At 36.4% G+C, this 15,762-nt stretch overlaps 1 protein-coding gene across 1 annotated transcript; it reads left to right on the top strand.

Annotated features, from left to right (window-relative positions):
* The first annotated feature begins 2,619 nt into the window (after positions 1 to 2,619).
* LOC138929958 (small nuclear ribonucleoprotein E-like) lies at positions 2,620 to 2,898 on the top strand. Its single transcript, XM_070289608.1, has one exon. It carries the CDS (start codon positions 2,620 to 2,622, stop codon positions 2,896 to 2,898), a length of 279 nt encoding a protein of 92 aa, XP_070145709.1.
* Positions 2,899 to 15,762: the final 12,864 nt, after the last annotated feature.

Here is a 15,762-nt window from a genome sequence, read left to right as displayed (position 1 = left end):
ACTAATTTTTTTCTTTTACATTCTAAACATTTCTCTTAACATACTCAAATCATTGAGGTTATCTCATTTGCCCCCTTACCCTCCTTTTACTTACTTGTACTTTCTGAGAGAGATTGAGGTTCCTGTTCTCATTTAAACTATAATTCAATCATATATGCCCTCATCTTTACCTTTAGATGCAGTATTTCCCTAGGTGCTTGATGTAAATATTAGATATGCACTCCCCCTTAAATGGATCACATATACCTTGTGTGTGTGTGTGTGTGTGTGTGTGTGTGTGTGTGTGAGAGAGAGAGAGATTACTTGGCTGAAATTTACATATTGAAGAACAAACTTTTTTGAGTGTAAATTGACTTCAAAAGTGACCTGAACTCTGTATCTCTGTGTATGGATCTGAACTTTGCAAAAGCTGAGTCTTAGAACTGTAGAAGTTTGATTTTCTTTTAACTTTTAGTGGACAGCTTTGTAGAAAACTGAAATTTGTCCTTTATAAACACCCACATTATTGATGGAGAGAAGCATTTGATTTCTTCCTCTTTTATGCCCTTCAAATTGAAGAATTGCATTTGCAAACACATTCTTATGTTTTCAATATTATTGAGGAGTCTGCAAAGTTTTCTAAAAAGATGGAAAATAAGCCACATCACACAAATAGAAACATTTTGGTAAAGATATTCTTTTTTTCCTGAGATTTTACTACTAAAAATATAGACAAAACTTTCTTAAAACAGTTCTAGTAAGATGATGCCTTGCATTATAAATTTACTCTTCTCTTTACATGTCTTTAGAGTAAGTCTCATCACAGAAAACCAGATTTAAAACTCTATTTAATTATCCACCTTATCATATTTTAAAAGGTGTCATATCTGTACATGCTATGAAAGGAAATCAAAATATAGTTACTGGAAATTGTGGGGAAATGGTAGAACAATGCAATGAAGTTTAGAGTAGAAACAAGTGTACTGAACTTTTTAATAACCTTTAAACATTCTTTACAACATATAAAAAATAACTGTGTCTTTATGGGATAAATGCTTACTTTTGGAGGTGATTATTGAAAGTAAACAATGATCATAAATAAGCTAGCTCTGATGAATGATTTCTGAGAAACATTAAATGCCCCTAGCTTACATAATTATAGCTGGACACTCTGTTTTCAAATATGTATGAGTGTTTCTGGCTTGGTGGATCTGCAAACTGCTTTGAAATGACCAGTTTTGTGTAAGTATATTTCAAGTAAACCCAGTAAATTGAGATCATTCTCTTTCAGTTCAGTTTATGCTTTATAGTTAGTTTAACATGCTTATTTGATTGTCTTAGTAATGTGAATTGCCTACAGCGGCTGATGATACAGCTTTAATTCTGTTTTAAAGGTCATGTAAACATGTGCCTGTAACGTAAGGAATGGAAATTCAATTCCCATTTTAATGTTTCCTCACATTTATTCCACAACCTTCACATAGAAAATTAGCAAGATTCAATATAAAACTATTTTAATGTTATGATTTCATTAAAATCCTTTTTCAATATTTTACTTTTCCTTTTACAGGGCTAAGAAGTCTTCCTCCACTTTGCAGTGCATAGCTTATGCAACATACATTACTCATACTGGAGGCAGAAAAATATTTCTGTCAAGATCTTTTCACTTTTCCAGTGCTTTTTGCTAATAAAGAACTGAGAATTTCATTTCAGTCTCTCTATAGCTTTGGGTAAAAAGGACACAAAGCAAACTAGATCATCTAACCACATTTTAGATTGCAGTGGAGAGAAAGAATATTGTGCACATGTTTAGAAGCCTCTAGTCAAAGGCAGTTTTATAATCTGAAGATATGATCAAAACTGAACTGTGGAAAGCATATCATTAAGAAGAAAAATATATTTAAAATAGAGTTGACACAGAAGAATGCTTTGGTTGTTCCAGTTAATATAAAAGCATACAAACTATGTCTTCAAAGTTCTATGACTTAAATATTGATGGTTAGGCAGAGTTGTGTTTTACATTGCCTTTTAAAATATATGAAGACCTTGAGATTAAGGCAACATTTTGCTAATAGATTACAGTAAAACTTCTGAAAATGTGCTTTAAGAAATTGAATAAATCTTTACAAAACAGGCAATTATTAGTGTTAAGAAATAGTAATGTAGAGTATAAGGGAGGTGAGTATGTAAACATACAGGTTGAAATAAGTGTAAAGCTTTACTTCATTCTTCTGGAGATGGCATTGTGCTCTTTAGCTTATATTTCTTCTCACATTAGCTCTAAGCTAAAATTTATTTACACTGAAATTAAGCTGGAGATAATGTTTTCAAATATCTTTCTCTTTAAACTGAATTGATCAATTGATAGAAGTGGTAAAAACAAAATAGAAAGTATATGTACATCTACTGATTAATTAGCATATTTTAATACAATAAAAAATAATTTAAAAATGCATAAATGAAGCCTGAATGTCACCAGTCTTAAATGTAGTTTCCTTTCCTACGAGGAACAATGATTCAAAAATTTTAAATTCAAATTTGGAAGATGATTGCAGTTCTAGTGTAGGAAATGTTTTGTTCTGTGTTTATGCCTTAAAATTGTGTTGCAGTGGAGCGGTGTGATGCTTGTGAGCTCCCAGCATGACATACTGGAGCCAGGGCCAGAAGGTGCAGAAGGTGATGGTGCAGCCCATCAATCTCATCTTCAGATACTTGCAAAATAAATCTCAGATTCAGATGTGGCATTATGAGCAAGTGAATATTTGGATAGAGGGCTGTATCATTGGTTTTGATGAGTATGTGAACCTTGTATTAGATGATGCAGAAGAGATACATTCTAAAACAAAATCAAGAAAACAACTGGGTTGGATCATGCTAAAAGGAGATAACATTACTCTGCTCCAAATTGTCTCCAACTAGAAGTGATCAATGAAGTGAGAAATCGTTTGGTAAAACAGTTGGTTTTTTAGGTGTCCTTTGTTAGAGATGTAGTTCTAAAACATGTATTCATATTGGTATGCTTACCCTTATGTTATTAGCAGATGACAATAAATGCTGTGGGACTGTTTTTATCAAAATAAAAAAATAAATAAATAAAATTGTGTTCCAGGTGAATAATCATGAATGCAGATAGGGGAAAAGAGCTATGGGCATGAAAATCTTAGGTGTGGATCTAAGTGGTTAATTAAAAAAAAATTGCCTCTGGTTTTCAGCTTACACTTTCAAGAACTTCCTTTATTTTTTCTTTTTCTTAGTGGCAGGAATTCAACATACAAAGTTTATATGTAAAGCCTGAAAAAATTGCTACATAGTCATGAACACTTTGAACTCTAACAATACTGCAAAGACAGTTGATTGGTGATAAAAATCAGCATGAAAGGAGACTCTACTTTCTGTGATTTGGTCCTCTGGCCTTATGTCAGTATATCAAAATTGAAATTGCATGAAGATGAATTTTGTTTTTGCTATTTTTACATAATCTCGTGCTGTGCTATGCTTAGTCGCTCAGTCGTGTGCAACTCTTCACGATCCTGTGGACTGTAGCCAGCCAGGCTCCTCTCTCCATGGAGAGTCTCCAGGTATGAATACTGGAAGTGTGTTGCCATGCCCTCCTCCAGGGGACCTTCCCAACGCAGGAATTGAACCCAGGTCTTCCACGTTGCAGGAAGATCCTTTACCATCTGAGCCACAATTTTAGTGTTGTACATATGTTCTTAGAATAAAAACTACAACTGGGAAAGCTGTATTACAGACAAATTGTAAAACTTCCCATTGTGATTTGCTTTTGATAGGAGACCTTTAGTTACATGACTATTTACTTGCTTAAGGAAATGTAAATTGTACAATGGGGACCTCTCTGGCAGTCCAGTGGTTAAGACGCTGCATTCCCAATGCAGGGGGCATGGGTTCAATCTCTTTTTGTGGGAACTTGGTGCTGTAGCCAAGAAAAAAAAAGAACAATAAAACAACATTAAAATTTAAAAAAATAATTCTACAATGATGAAAGCCCTACATTTTTCTTGTTGGAATTTTCATTCTGAGCAATATATTCTAATGAGAAAATTTTTAGTTTTTCCTCTGGACTTAACAGTTTATGGACCTTACTCACAAAATTGCTGCTTTAAACAGTACAAAATAGAACTTCAAATCTAGATGACTGCATGGTCTATGTGTGCTGTCTGAGCTGAATGTCCATTACTGACTCACTTGGTTGTATGCATCTGATGTCACCTTAGCTAGGAAATATTGCATCCACAGGTGTCAATTTCAATATAAGTACACATTTTCCTTTGATGGTGCTGTCAAAAAGATAGAAATACTTCTCACAGTTGAAAATTAGCTATTTTATAACTTCATGCTCTTTCACCAGAAGAGAGAATTTTTTTCTTGTGTGAGTAGTTGCACTAAAAATAACAATTAAAAATGGGGAAAAAAAACCAAACTTTGTATTTACATCTAATCCAAGCATACTGTAATCCACTTATTAGAGAGTTAGTGGCCATGCTTCTTCAGTTGCATTCATACATACACACATTTGAAAACAAACTGCTTTTTAATGCAGTTAAAACTGCACCATCATTTATTTTCAGATTCTTTTCAATTGCAGTATATTTCCACAATTTTCTAATATCCTATAGTTTTTCTCATGAGCAATGGCATCTATTTGTATTGTAAGGATCAGTGATTTGAACACAGACAGGTTATACAGAAACAGTTGTGGCTGATTATATTAATGTTGCCCTTATCAGTAAGTACAAATATTAAGATGTTTAAGTAACTGTGTTAAATTAAACTTGACATTACAAAACATTGTCTCTTGTCAAATCACTACTTTATATAATAATACAGATGAAAATTCTTTATTATACCTGTAAGAGAAAGTTTACATATTTACTTAAAATCAACTTCATTATAACAACTGAGGGACATACAATGTGTTTGAAACAATGAGCCACAATTCAATAGTTCCTAATAATGTATGTTCTTGTATGTTCTGCTGTGTGTTTTTCTTCGTTATCTTCTTATATCTGAAGTTCTATTTCCACCCCCCTTCCCTCCGTCTCTTGTATTTGATCATTTCTCTAAGTCCCTTGGCTGAACCAATCTCTTTTCATGCAGAGGATAAAAAGAGAAAAACTTCAAAGTAGGTTCAGGTAATTAACAGCTGAGGGGAATATAATCTAAACCATAGGCCCTGTTTTGCACCCAGGCTGACTCTCCGAGCCAGCCGGCAAGGGAGTGCCTATTCCCTATAGCATCTAAATCTGCTTCCTCTGAACAGCACTGCAAGGCCTCCAGTTATCACATCTGCATTTCAAACACCATGACTCTGGCATTAATTATTAATTAGCCTACAGTCACTCTAGAGGATTCAAGTTCCAGTCTGCACATACTTATTCATTGACCTCTATCTTAGTTTTTGTTGGGGAAAAAACTCAGTAGAATGGTTAATAATTTCCTTTCTCTCAGACCTTTGTTCTATTTTCATGGAGGGGAAACAGTATATTTTCCAATTGAGAATAATCACATAGTGGCCCCCAAATTTGTTTACAGTAAAATGTTTTGTCAAATGTTGAGAGGCAAAGAAAGAATGAAATGATTTATAGACACTATTGAGAATTGAAATGTACTTTTAAATGTTCAACACTAACTGACTGTAGTTTCCTCGAATTTGAAGATATGGGCGTTGGTGAAAGCTGTATATTTCTTAGTTCTTGAGAACAACTGCAGAACTTGTAAACTAAATTTCATCCTTGAAAAATATATGTGTATGATCATCTATCAAAAATATAGATGCATATGATGGCAAGGAATGTCTAAAAAATTAAAGATACAAAAATGGTTTTTAAAAAGGTGGATATTCTAATTTTGGTTTATTCTAAATAGAAAGCTAAAGATATTCACTTATTATCAGGAAATATTTCAATATGTAAATTATTATGCTATTTGTAACAAGCCTTGGGCCTAAATATGGAAGCCTTTACAGAATAGAATTTAATTGACCTGAGCTGAGAGTTAAGCAGACCCAAGTATGTATCTTAGACCCATCACTTAATAAGTGGCCTTAATCCCATATCATTTCTGAGATTCTGACTACCCCTTAGGAAAATGAGGATAGCATTAAAACCTACTTCATGGAATTGTTATAAGAATTAAATGACATAATGTATACAAAATCCTCATCATAATACCTGACATATGTTAATACTCAGTGTAAACTATATTAGTAAATAATTGCTCTATTATTTTACTGTGAGCTTTCTATAGTTTGTCTAAATCTGGTTTTATTTAAATATCAAATCCACACTGCATGTCTTTCCCAGTATGGATTTTTTGAACAGCCATGTATGAATATGAGTCTTGTTATACTACTCAAAAACTACTATCACTAGTTCCCTAATACTACTCACATGCCATCATAATTACCTGCTTCTGCACCCCAAATAATGTTTTCTTGCTTTGTATTGTGACATTTATTCTGGAATCTAGTCATCACTGATGAAAACCTCTCCTCTTAATATAAGAACCCCTGTGGGTTTTCCCAAATATTTTAGCTTCTATCCTTGGAATGAGGGGTCTCCTCTGGAACCACTGCACCTGTATGCTGTTTCTTTTCTGTGAAATTCATCCAGGAATCCCTTTTCAGGGAAACTGTGACAAAAGTACGATTTGAGTATAAATCTTGCTATTTCTGGGCTTCCTCTAGTGGTAAAAAACAAACAAAAAACCTGCCTGCCAATACAGAAGATGTAAGAGATGAGGGTTCAGTCCCTGTGTTGGGAAGATCCCCTGGAGGAAGGCACTGCATCCTACTCCAGTATTCTTGTCCAGAAAATCTCATGGACAGAGGAGCCTGGTGTGCTACAGTCCAAGGTCACAAAGAGCTGGACACTACTGAAGCATCTTAGCACACATACACTTACTATCTGCCAAGATTGAGTCTGTTTCTAATACTGAAGTGGAAAGAGATGGTGTCTTGTTCTGAGTTTAAATCCAAAAATCCTGTTCCATACAAAGTTATAAATAATAGTTAAAGCCTGGTACTATAAACACTCTGTAATGTTTAGATTGTTTTGTTTTTTGTATAGAAAAAGTGTGTTTTTATTAAAGATTTATGTATTTACAATTTCTTATTTTACCATGGTTTTCATTGTTACCATTAACACTGGCAGAAAATTAGGTTAGTCAGATTAGCTGAGGTGACAATGTCAACTTACCTGAGCAGATAATGCTATTAAAGTGAATTTTAAACACATATCACAGGTGCAAGTAAAACGTCACCTAAATAATAATTGTACCATGGAAAAAAAATTAATGGTTAGTCAATCAGTTTCCTAGTGGAATAGAACTTTGTGTCAAATCTTGCTACATTTCTCATTTTTTGGTTGTTGTTGTTCACATGCTAAATCGTGTTCAACTCTTTTTGACCTGATGGACTGCAGCAAACCAGGCTTCCATGTCCTCCACTATCTCCCAGAGTTTACTCAAACTTATATCCATTGCATCAGTGATGCCATCCAAACATCTCATCCTCTATTGTTCCTATCTCCTTCTGCCATCAATCTTTCCCAGCATCAGGTTCTTTTCAAACGAGTCAGATCTTCACATCAAGTAGCCAAATATTGGAACTTCACTTGCAGCATCAGATCACCCAATGAATATTCAGGGTTGATTTTCTTTAGAATTAATTGGTTTGATCTCCTTGATGTCCAAGGGACTCTCAAGAGTCTTCTCCAAACCATATTTCAAAGGCATCAATTCTTCGGTGCTCAGTTTTCTTTACAGTCCAACTTTAACATCTGTATATGACTAATGGAAAAACCATAGAACCCAAGAAAATAAAATCTGCCACTGTTTCCATTCCCCTTCCATCTATTTACCACAAAGTGATGGTACCAGATGCCATGATGTTAGTTTTTTGAACATTGAGTTTTAAGCCAGCTTTTTCTCTTTCTTATTTCACCTTCATTAAGAGGCTCTTTAGATCCTCTTCGCTCTCTCCCATTAGGGTGGTATCATATGCATATCTGAGGTTGATATTTTTCCCCACAATCTTAATTCCAGCTTTTGACTCATCCAGCCCAGCATTTCACATGCTGTACTCTGCACAGAAATTAAATAAGCAGGGTGACAATATACATCCTTGACGTGCTCCATTCCCAATTTTGAACCAGTCCATTGTTCCATGTCTGGTTTTAACTGTTGCTTCTTGACCTGCATACAGGTTTCTCAGGAGGCACGTCAGATGGTCTGGTATTCCCATCTCTTTAAGAATTTTCCACAGTTCCTTTTCGTCCATGCAGTCAAAGGCTTTCCTGTAATCAATGAGGCAGAAGTAGATGTTTCTCTGGAATTCCTTTGCTCTCTCATGATGGAATGAATGTTTGCAATTTGATCTCTGGTTCTACTATTTTTAAAATACAACTCGTACATCTGGAAGTTCTCAGTTCATGTGCTGTTGAAGCCTAGCTTGAAGGATTTTAACCATTACCTTGTTAACATGTGAAATGAGCACAACTGTATGGTAGTTTGAACATTCTTTGGCATTGCCCTTGTTTGAGATTGGAATGAAAACTGACCTATTCCAGTTCCCCTATGGCTTAGTAGATGAAACTGCTGGATTCAGGCAGATGCAGTTCCATCCCTGGGTGGGGAAGACCCCCTGAAGGAGGAAATCACAACCCACTCTGGTATCCTTGTTTTAAAATTACCGTGAACAGTGAAGCCTGGTGTGCTACAGTCCATGCAGTCACAAGAGTCACACATGACTAAGCATGTGCTGCTGTGGCTTTTGCTGAGTTTTCCAAATTTGCTAGCATATTGAATGCAGCACTTTCACAGCATCATCTTTTAGGATTTGGAATAGCTTAGCTGGAATTCCATCACATCCACAAGCTTTGTTCATGGTAATACTTCCTAAGGACCACTTGACTTCACATTCCAGGATGTCTGGCTCTAGGTGAGTGAACACACCATCGTGATTATCGGGGTGATTAAGACCTTTTTTGTACAGATCTTATGTGTATTCTTCCCACCTCTTAATCTCTTCTGCTTCTGTTAGATCTTTGCTGTTTCTGTCTTTAATTGTGCCTGATTTTGCATGAAATGTTCCCTTGTTATCTCTAATTTTCTGGAAAAGATCTCAAGTCTTTACCATTCTATTGTTTTCATTGTTTTTTCCCTGTGTTGCTCGCTTAAGAAGTCTTGTTTATCTCTCCTTGCTATTCTCTGGAATGCCACATTAAATTGGATATATCTTTCCCTTTCTCCTTTGCCTTTTATTTCTTTTCTCAGCTATTTTTAAAGGCCTCCTCAGACAACTGATTTGTTTTCTTGCATTTCTTTATTTCTGGGATGGTTTTGGTCACTGTGTCCTATACAATGTTACAAACTTCCATGCATAATTCTTCAGTTCTAATCCCTTGAATCTATTCATCAATTATAAACGATTTCCTTTAGATCATACCTGAATGGCCTAGTGATTTTCCCTACTTTCTTCAACTTAAATCTGAATTTTGAAATAAGGAGTTCATGATCTGAGCCACAGTCAGCTCCAGGTCTTGTTTTTGCTGACTGTATAGAACTTCTTCATCTTTGGCTGCAAAGAATATAATCAATCTGATTTCGGTATTGACCATCTGGTAATGTCCATGTGTAGTGTCATTGGTTGTGTCGCTAGAAGAGTATGTTTGCAATGACCAGTGTGTTCCTTGACAAAACTGTGTTAGCCTTTGCCTTGCTTCATTTTGTACTCCAAGGCCAACTTGCCTCACTCCAGGTATCTCTTGACTTCCTACTTTTGCATTCCAGTCCCCTATGATGAAAAGGACATCTTTTTTTTGGTATTAGTTGTATAAGGTCTTGTAGGTCTTCCTAGAATCCTTCAACTTCAGCTTCTTCAGCATCAGTGGTTGGGGCATAGACTTGGATTACTGTGATATTAAATGGTTTGCCTTGGAAATGAACCAAGATCATTTTGTTGTTTTTGAGATTGCACTGCGTTTCAGACTTGGTTGTTGATTATGAGGGCTACTGCATTCCTTCTAAGGGATTCTTGCCCACAGTAGTAGATATAATGGTCATCTGAATTAAATTTACCCATTCCAGTACATTTTAGTTAATTAATTCCTAAAATTTCGATATTCAGTCTTGCCACTTCCTGTTGACCATGTCCAATTTACCTTGATTTATGTACCTAACATTTTGGGTTCCTATGCAATATTGTTCTTTACAGCATCAGACTTTACTTTCGCCACCAGACACATCCACAACTGGGTAACTTTTCCACTTTGGCTCAGCCTCTTCATTCTTTCTGGAGCTATTTGTCTGCTCTTCCCCAGTAGTATATTGGGCACCTACTGATGTGGGGATTTCATCTTCAAGTTTCATATCCTTTTGCCTTTTCATACTGTTCAAGCTATGCTCAGTATTCAAGGCAAGAATACTGAAGTGGTTTGCCACTCCCTTCCCCAGTGGACATTTTGTCAGAACTCTCCACCATGATCCATTGCTCTTGGGTGGCATGGCATGGCTCATATTTTCACTAAGTTACATAAGGCTGTGATACATATGATCACTTTGATTAGTTTTCTGTGATTGTGGTTTTCTTTTTGGAGGCCATGAGGTTGTAGTTCTTGCTTCTTCTGTCTTCCCACTGATGTATGAGGATAAGAGGTTTGTGCAACCTTCCTGATGGCAGGGACTGGCTGTGAGGAAAACTGGATCTTACTCTAGTGGGTAAGGTCATGCTTAGTAAATCTTTAATCCAATTTTCTGTTCCCTCCCTGATTAGTTGTTAGGCCTGAGGTGGCTCAGTGCTAGAGTCTGTAGTCTCTCTGGTAGGGCTTCTGACTCTATGGAAAGACTAATCATGACCTCCTCCAAGAGAACTCATTCCAACACACTCCACCTCCTAGGACTTTACTGCCAGTGCTCCTGTTACTGCAGTAGGCCTCTCTCAACCCACATCTCCAGAGGAGACTCCCACATACTCACTGTCAGGTATGGCTCAATCTCTTATGGGTAATTATTCCTTTCTCCTGGGTCTTGGTGTGCACAGGGTTTTGTTTGTGTCCTCCAAGAGTCTCTGTTTCCCCCAGTCCTGTGGAAGTTCTGTAGTCAATTCTTGCTGACTTTCAAATCACATTCCCTTGGGATTCCCAGGCCCTTTGCTAGATACCTTAAGTTGGGAAGTCTGATGTATGGCCTAGAACCTTCACAGCAATGTGAGAACTTCTATGGTGTAATTGTCCTCAGTTTGGTTCACTCACCTGACTCCAGGGTCTGTGGTGGGACTAATGGTGACCTCTTCCAAGAGGACTTATGCCACACGCCCCACATCCCAAGACTACTGCAGCCAGTGCCCCTGCCCTATGGCAGGCCACTGCTGACCCATGCCTACACAGGAGACCCTCAAATACTCATAGGTAGGTCTGGCTCAGTTTCTTGTGGGGATCATTAATCCTTTCCCCTGGGTCCTGGTGTGCACAAGGTTTTGTTTGTGCTATCCAAGAGTCTCTGGCAGGTATGAGGTTTGATTTGAACATGATTGCACCCCTCCCATCTTCTCTTTTCAGCTTTTTCTTTGTCCTTGAACATGGGGTATCTTTTTTAGGTGGGCTCCAACATCCTCCTCTCAATGGTTGTTCAGCAGCTAGCTGCAATTTTGGTGTTATTGCAGAAGATGAGTGCATGATTTTCTACTCCACCATCTTGAGTTCCTTTTGTTTTTAATGAAAGTCTAAAATAAAAGTATAGAAGACATACTTAAAGAATTTTCAGGGAAAGTTAATATATTGTATGGGAATTAAAATTCTGAAAGACTTCAATAGTGTGATATGCTATGACTGAGAAAATTGGAGTTAGATGAGACTTCAAAAATCATCTAAAGTAATACAAAAATCTCTTCTATAGCACTCTTGAACAATTGTCCTATAGTCTTTATTGGAACAAGTCTATTGATATGAACTTCACCATGTCAAAAAACAGCTTGTTTCATTTTGGCTGAGTTTTGTTAGAAAGCTATGCTTCACATTGAACCCAAATTCTTGTAACCTAGTTTGGGAAGCCTATTTGTTTCCAAATGACATCTCTTTGAATATCTGAAAACAATTTATTAACCCTGCCTTATTAATTTTCTTTTCATTCTTAATATCTTGAGCTACTCCACCTATTCATCATTGGAGTGGTTTTAAGATCTCTCACTCTATTTGTCTGGCATAGCAAATGCTATAGACTAGGTGGCTTTAAAAACAGAGATTTTTTTCTCACAGTTTTGACTCAGAAGTGCCAGTATGGTTGGATTCTGATGAGGGCTTTCTTCCTGATTTGTAGATGGCCTTCTTTTCACAAATTCTATCAGATTAGGATCCCACTCTTATGACCTCACTTAATTCTAATTACCACCTTAAGACTACATCTCCAGATATAGTCATATTGGAGGACTGGGCTACTACATATGAATTTGGGGTGAGAACACAATTCAGTCCATAGCATTCACTATCCCAGATTACATGCACTTAGCACTCTCACATCGGAGAAGGCAATGGCACCCCACTCCAGTACTCTTGCCTGGAAAATCCCATGGATGGAGAAGCCTGGTGGGCTGTAGTCCATGGGGGTCGCTGAGAGTTGGACATGACTCAGTGACTTCGCTTTCACTTTTCACTTTCATGCATTGGAGAAGGAAATGGCAACCCACTCCAATGTTCTTCCCTGGACATTGCCATTTTGAGAGTTGATTGCCATTTCCTTCTCCAGGGGATCTTCCCAACCCGGGGATTGAACCCAGGTCTCCTCGCCACTCACATTTAAACATTTGGTGACTTCTCTCTATTATTTTCTTTGCTTTTAAGTGTCTGTAAATATAATTGTAATAATACTTTATAAGCAATTGTATGTGCTAAAAAATTCAACTTATTATATGAATTCCCTATGTTCCCTTTCTACAAATGTTTTTAAATGTTTCATATTATTTTATCTTAAGGGTGTTTCATAATTTACAAAAGCGTTCCTTTCTGTTGACTTTGCAAATACTGTAAACACAGTGAGATTTATACTTGAACCCATATTTATTTGTAAATACTTAAGGATCTTTTCGTTCTTAGATTCATCTTGTGGGTGTATGCATGCATACACACATACACGCATCATGGTTTTGTTTTCTCAAATAATAGCTATCCTTTTTAGAATTGTGTCATGGATAAATTTAAGATTCTTGTATATCTTAGTCTGCATTGAAAAAATATTGTTGAGAAGGCTAAAGGTCAAAGACAGAGTCACTGTTTTGCCACTTGAGATTTATGTTCAGGTTTACAAAGAATCCATTCATCAGAACTCATTAAGAAAATTTGTATATCAAATTACAAATTCATACAGCAAAAATTTTTCTAATGTCTATCAGGTAAAATGTGAGATTTTGAAGTCAAAATGGACCTTAGATAATCATATATTCCAGGGCCCTAACATGAATTTTAAAAATCACTTTAATTAATTAATTTTTGGAGTTACCTCACTGCATGACATATGGGATCTTCGTTCCCAGACCAGGGATGGAACCCATGCCCCCTGCAGTGAAAGTGCAGAGTCTTAACCACTGAATGACCAGGGAAGTCTCCCAAATGTTTAAAGACTCAAAAACCCACCACATGTGTGGCAGTCTCTTCTAGTAATTCTATCTGAAAAAAATGGAATTTGTTCAACATATTTTGTTACTCTTTGGAAGGAAAGTTATGACCAAACTAGAGCGCATATTAGAAAGCAGAGACATTACTTTGCCAACAAAGGTCCATCTAGTCAAGGCTATGGTTTTTCCAGTAGTCATGTATGGATGTGAGAGTTGGACTGTGAAGAAAGTTGAGTGCCGAAGTATTGATGCTTTTGAACTGTGATGTTGGAGAAGACTCCTGAGATTCCCTTGGACTGCAAGGAGATCCAACCAGTCCGTCCTAAAGGAGACCAGTCCTGGGTGTTCATTGGAAGGACTGATGCTGAAGCTAAAACTCCAGTACTTTGACCACTTGATGGGAAGAGTTGACTCATTGGAAAAGACCCTGATCCTGGGAGGGATTGGGGGCAAGAGGAGAAGGGAACGACAGGGGATGAGGCGGCTGGATGGCACCACCGACTCGATGGACATGAGTTTGAGTAAACTCTGGGAGTTGATGATGGACAAGGAGGCCTGGCTTGCTGAGATTCATAGAGTTGTAAAGATTCGGACACAACTGAGCGACTGAACTGAACTGAACTGAACTGATCTTGTTTTTGGTGAACATATGATGACTCGTAATCACCCTCTTTTTTTTTAAGCTCTAAAAATATTTAATAAATTATTTAAGAATTTTACAGAGTTCAAGAAGCTGTGGTACATATATACAATGAGCCATAAAAAGGAACTCATTTGAGTCAGTTCTAATGAGGTGGATGAACCTAGAGCCTATTATACAGACTGAAGTAGGTCAGAAAAAGAAATATAAATATCATATAGAGACGCATATATATATGGAATTTAAAAAGATGATACTAATGCATTTATTTTCAGGGCAGCAATGGAGAAACAGTCATAAAGAACAGACTTATGGACATGGGGGAGGGGAGGAGAAAGGGTGAAATGTATGGAGAGAGTAACATGGAAACTTACAATGCCATATGTAAAATAGATATCCAATGGGAATTTTCTGTATGATTCAGGGAACTCAAACATTGGCTCTGTGACAATCTAGAAGGGTGGGATGGGGAGGGAGATGGGAGGAAGGTTGGGGAGGGAGATGGGAGGAAGGTTGGGGAGGGAGATGGGAAGAAGGTTTGGGAGGGAGAGGGCATGTGTGTACCTATGGCTGATTCTTGTTCATGTATGACAGAAAACTACAAAATTCTATAAAGCAATTATCCTTCGATTAAAAAAAATAAAGTGGCAAAGGAAAAAAAATGAATTTTACTGGTTCAATATTAAGCTTATGGTCTGTATTTGCTCTCTAGTTGAGATTCAGTTGTTATCTTCCTGTTGAGTGGCTCTAACTTACAATAATAATATGCTGAAATTATAGAATTATAATTTTATATGCTAATAAGCAACAATATTTGGGGGCAAAATATTACAGAGTTAGCATTAAAGAGTAAATCTGCAAGGATTACTGTCTCCTTCATTTGAGATACTGTAATATGAAATGTGTGAGGCCTGAATCATAATAGGGAAGGGTAGAATGAGATTAAACTTCATTAGTTGACTTTTAAGTTATTCTTTAGTGCTATATGTCTCTAAAAATCTATTTATTAAAATTTTTCTCAGATTAAGAGAAGTCTGTTAAACTATTCAGTTCAGTTCAGTCACTCAATCGTGTCCAACTCTTTGCTATCTCATGGACTGCAGCATGCCAGGCTTCCCTGTCCAACAGCAACTCTCAGAACTTGCTCAAACTCATGTTAATCTATTATAGATTGTTAAAAATGAATTTTAAGGATTTTATCTTTATAAATCTTTTAAAGTGGCAAATTCAGGTTTTAGAAAAAATATTATTTCTATACATTAATTGTTTTAAAGCAGCAGCATTTAGGATATAAAATTCAAGTTGTAAAATAGATATATTTTTCAAAGATTACACATGCATTTTTGAAAGCTGCTGAAAACTTTTTCCACTAGAATTTTTATTGTATTAAAAACTGGAAATATCTACAAATATATATGCTAACTGACATACCTATGGAGGTGATTAACTTGAAATTTAAGTCTCCTAGAGAAAATGCCTTGTTTGGCTCACTTAAGATGATAATGATATATCTACAAGT

Source organism: Ovis canadensis, chromosome X (assembly GCF_042477335.2).
Source record: "Ovis canadensis isolate MfBH-ARS-UI-01 breed Bighorn chromosome X, ARS-UI_OviCan_v2, whole genome shotgun sequence".
Taxonomy (NCBI): domain Eukaryota; kingdom Metazoa; phylum Chordata; class Mammalia; order Artiodactyla; family Bovidae; genus Ovis; species Ovis canadensis.
Note: the sequence above shows the minus strand (reverse complement) of the source record. Positions and strands in the feature narration are given on the sequence as shown.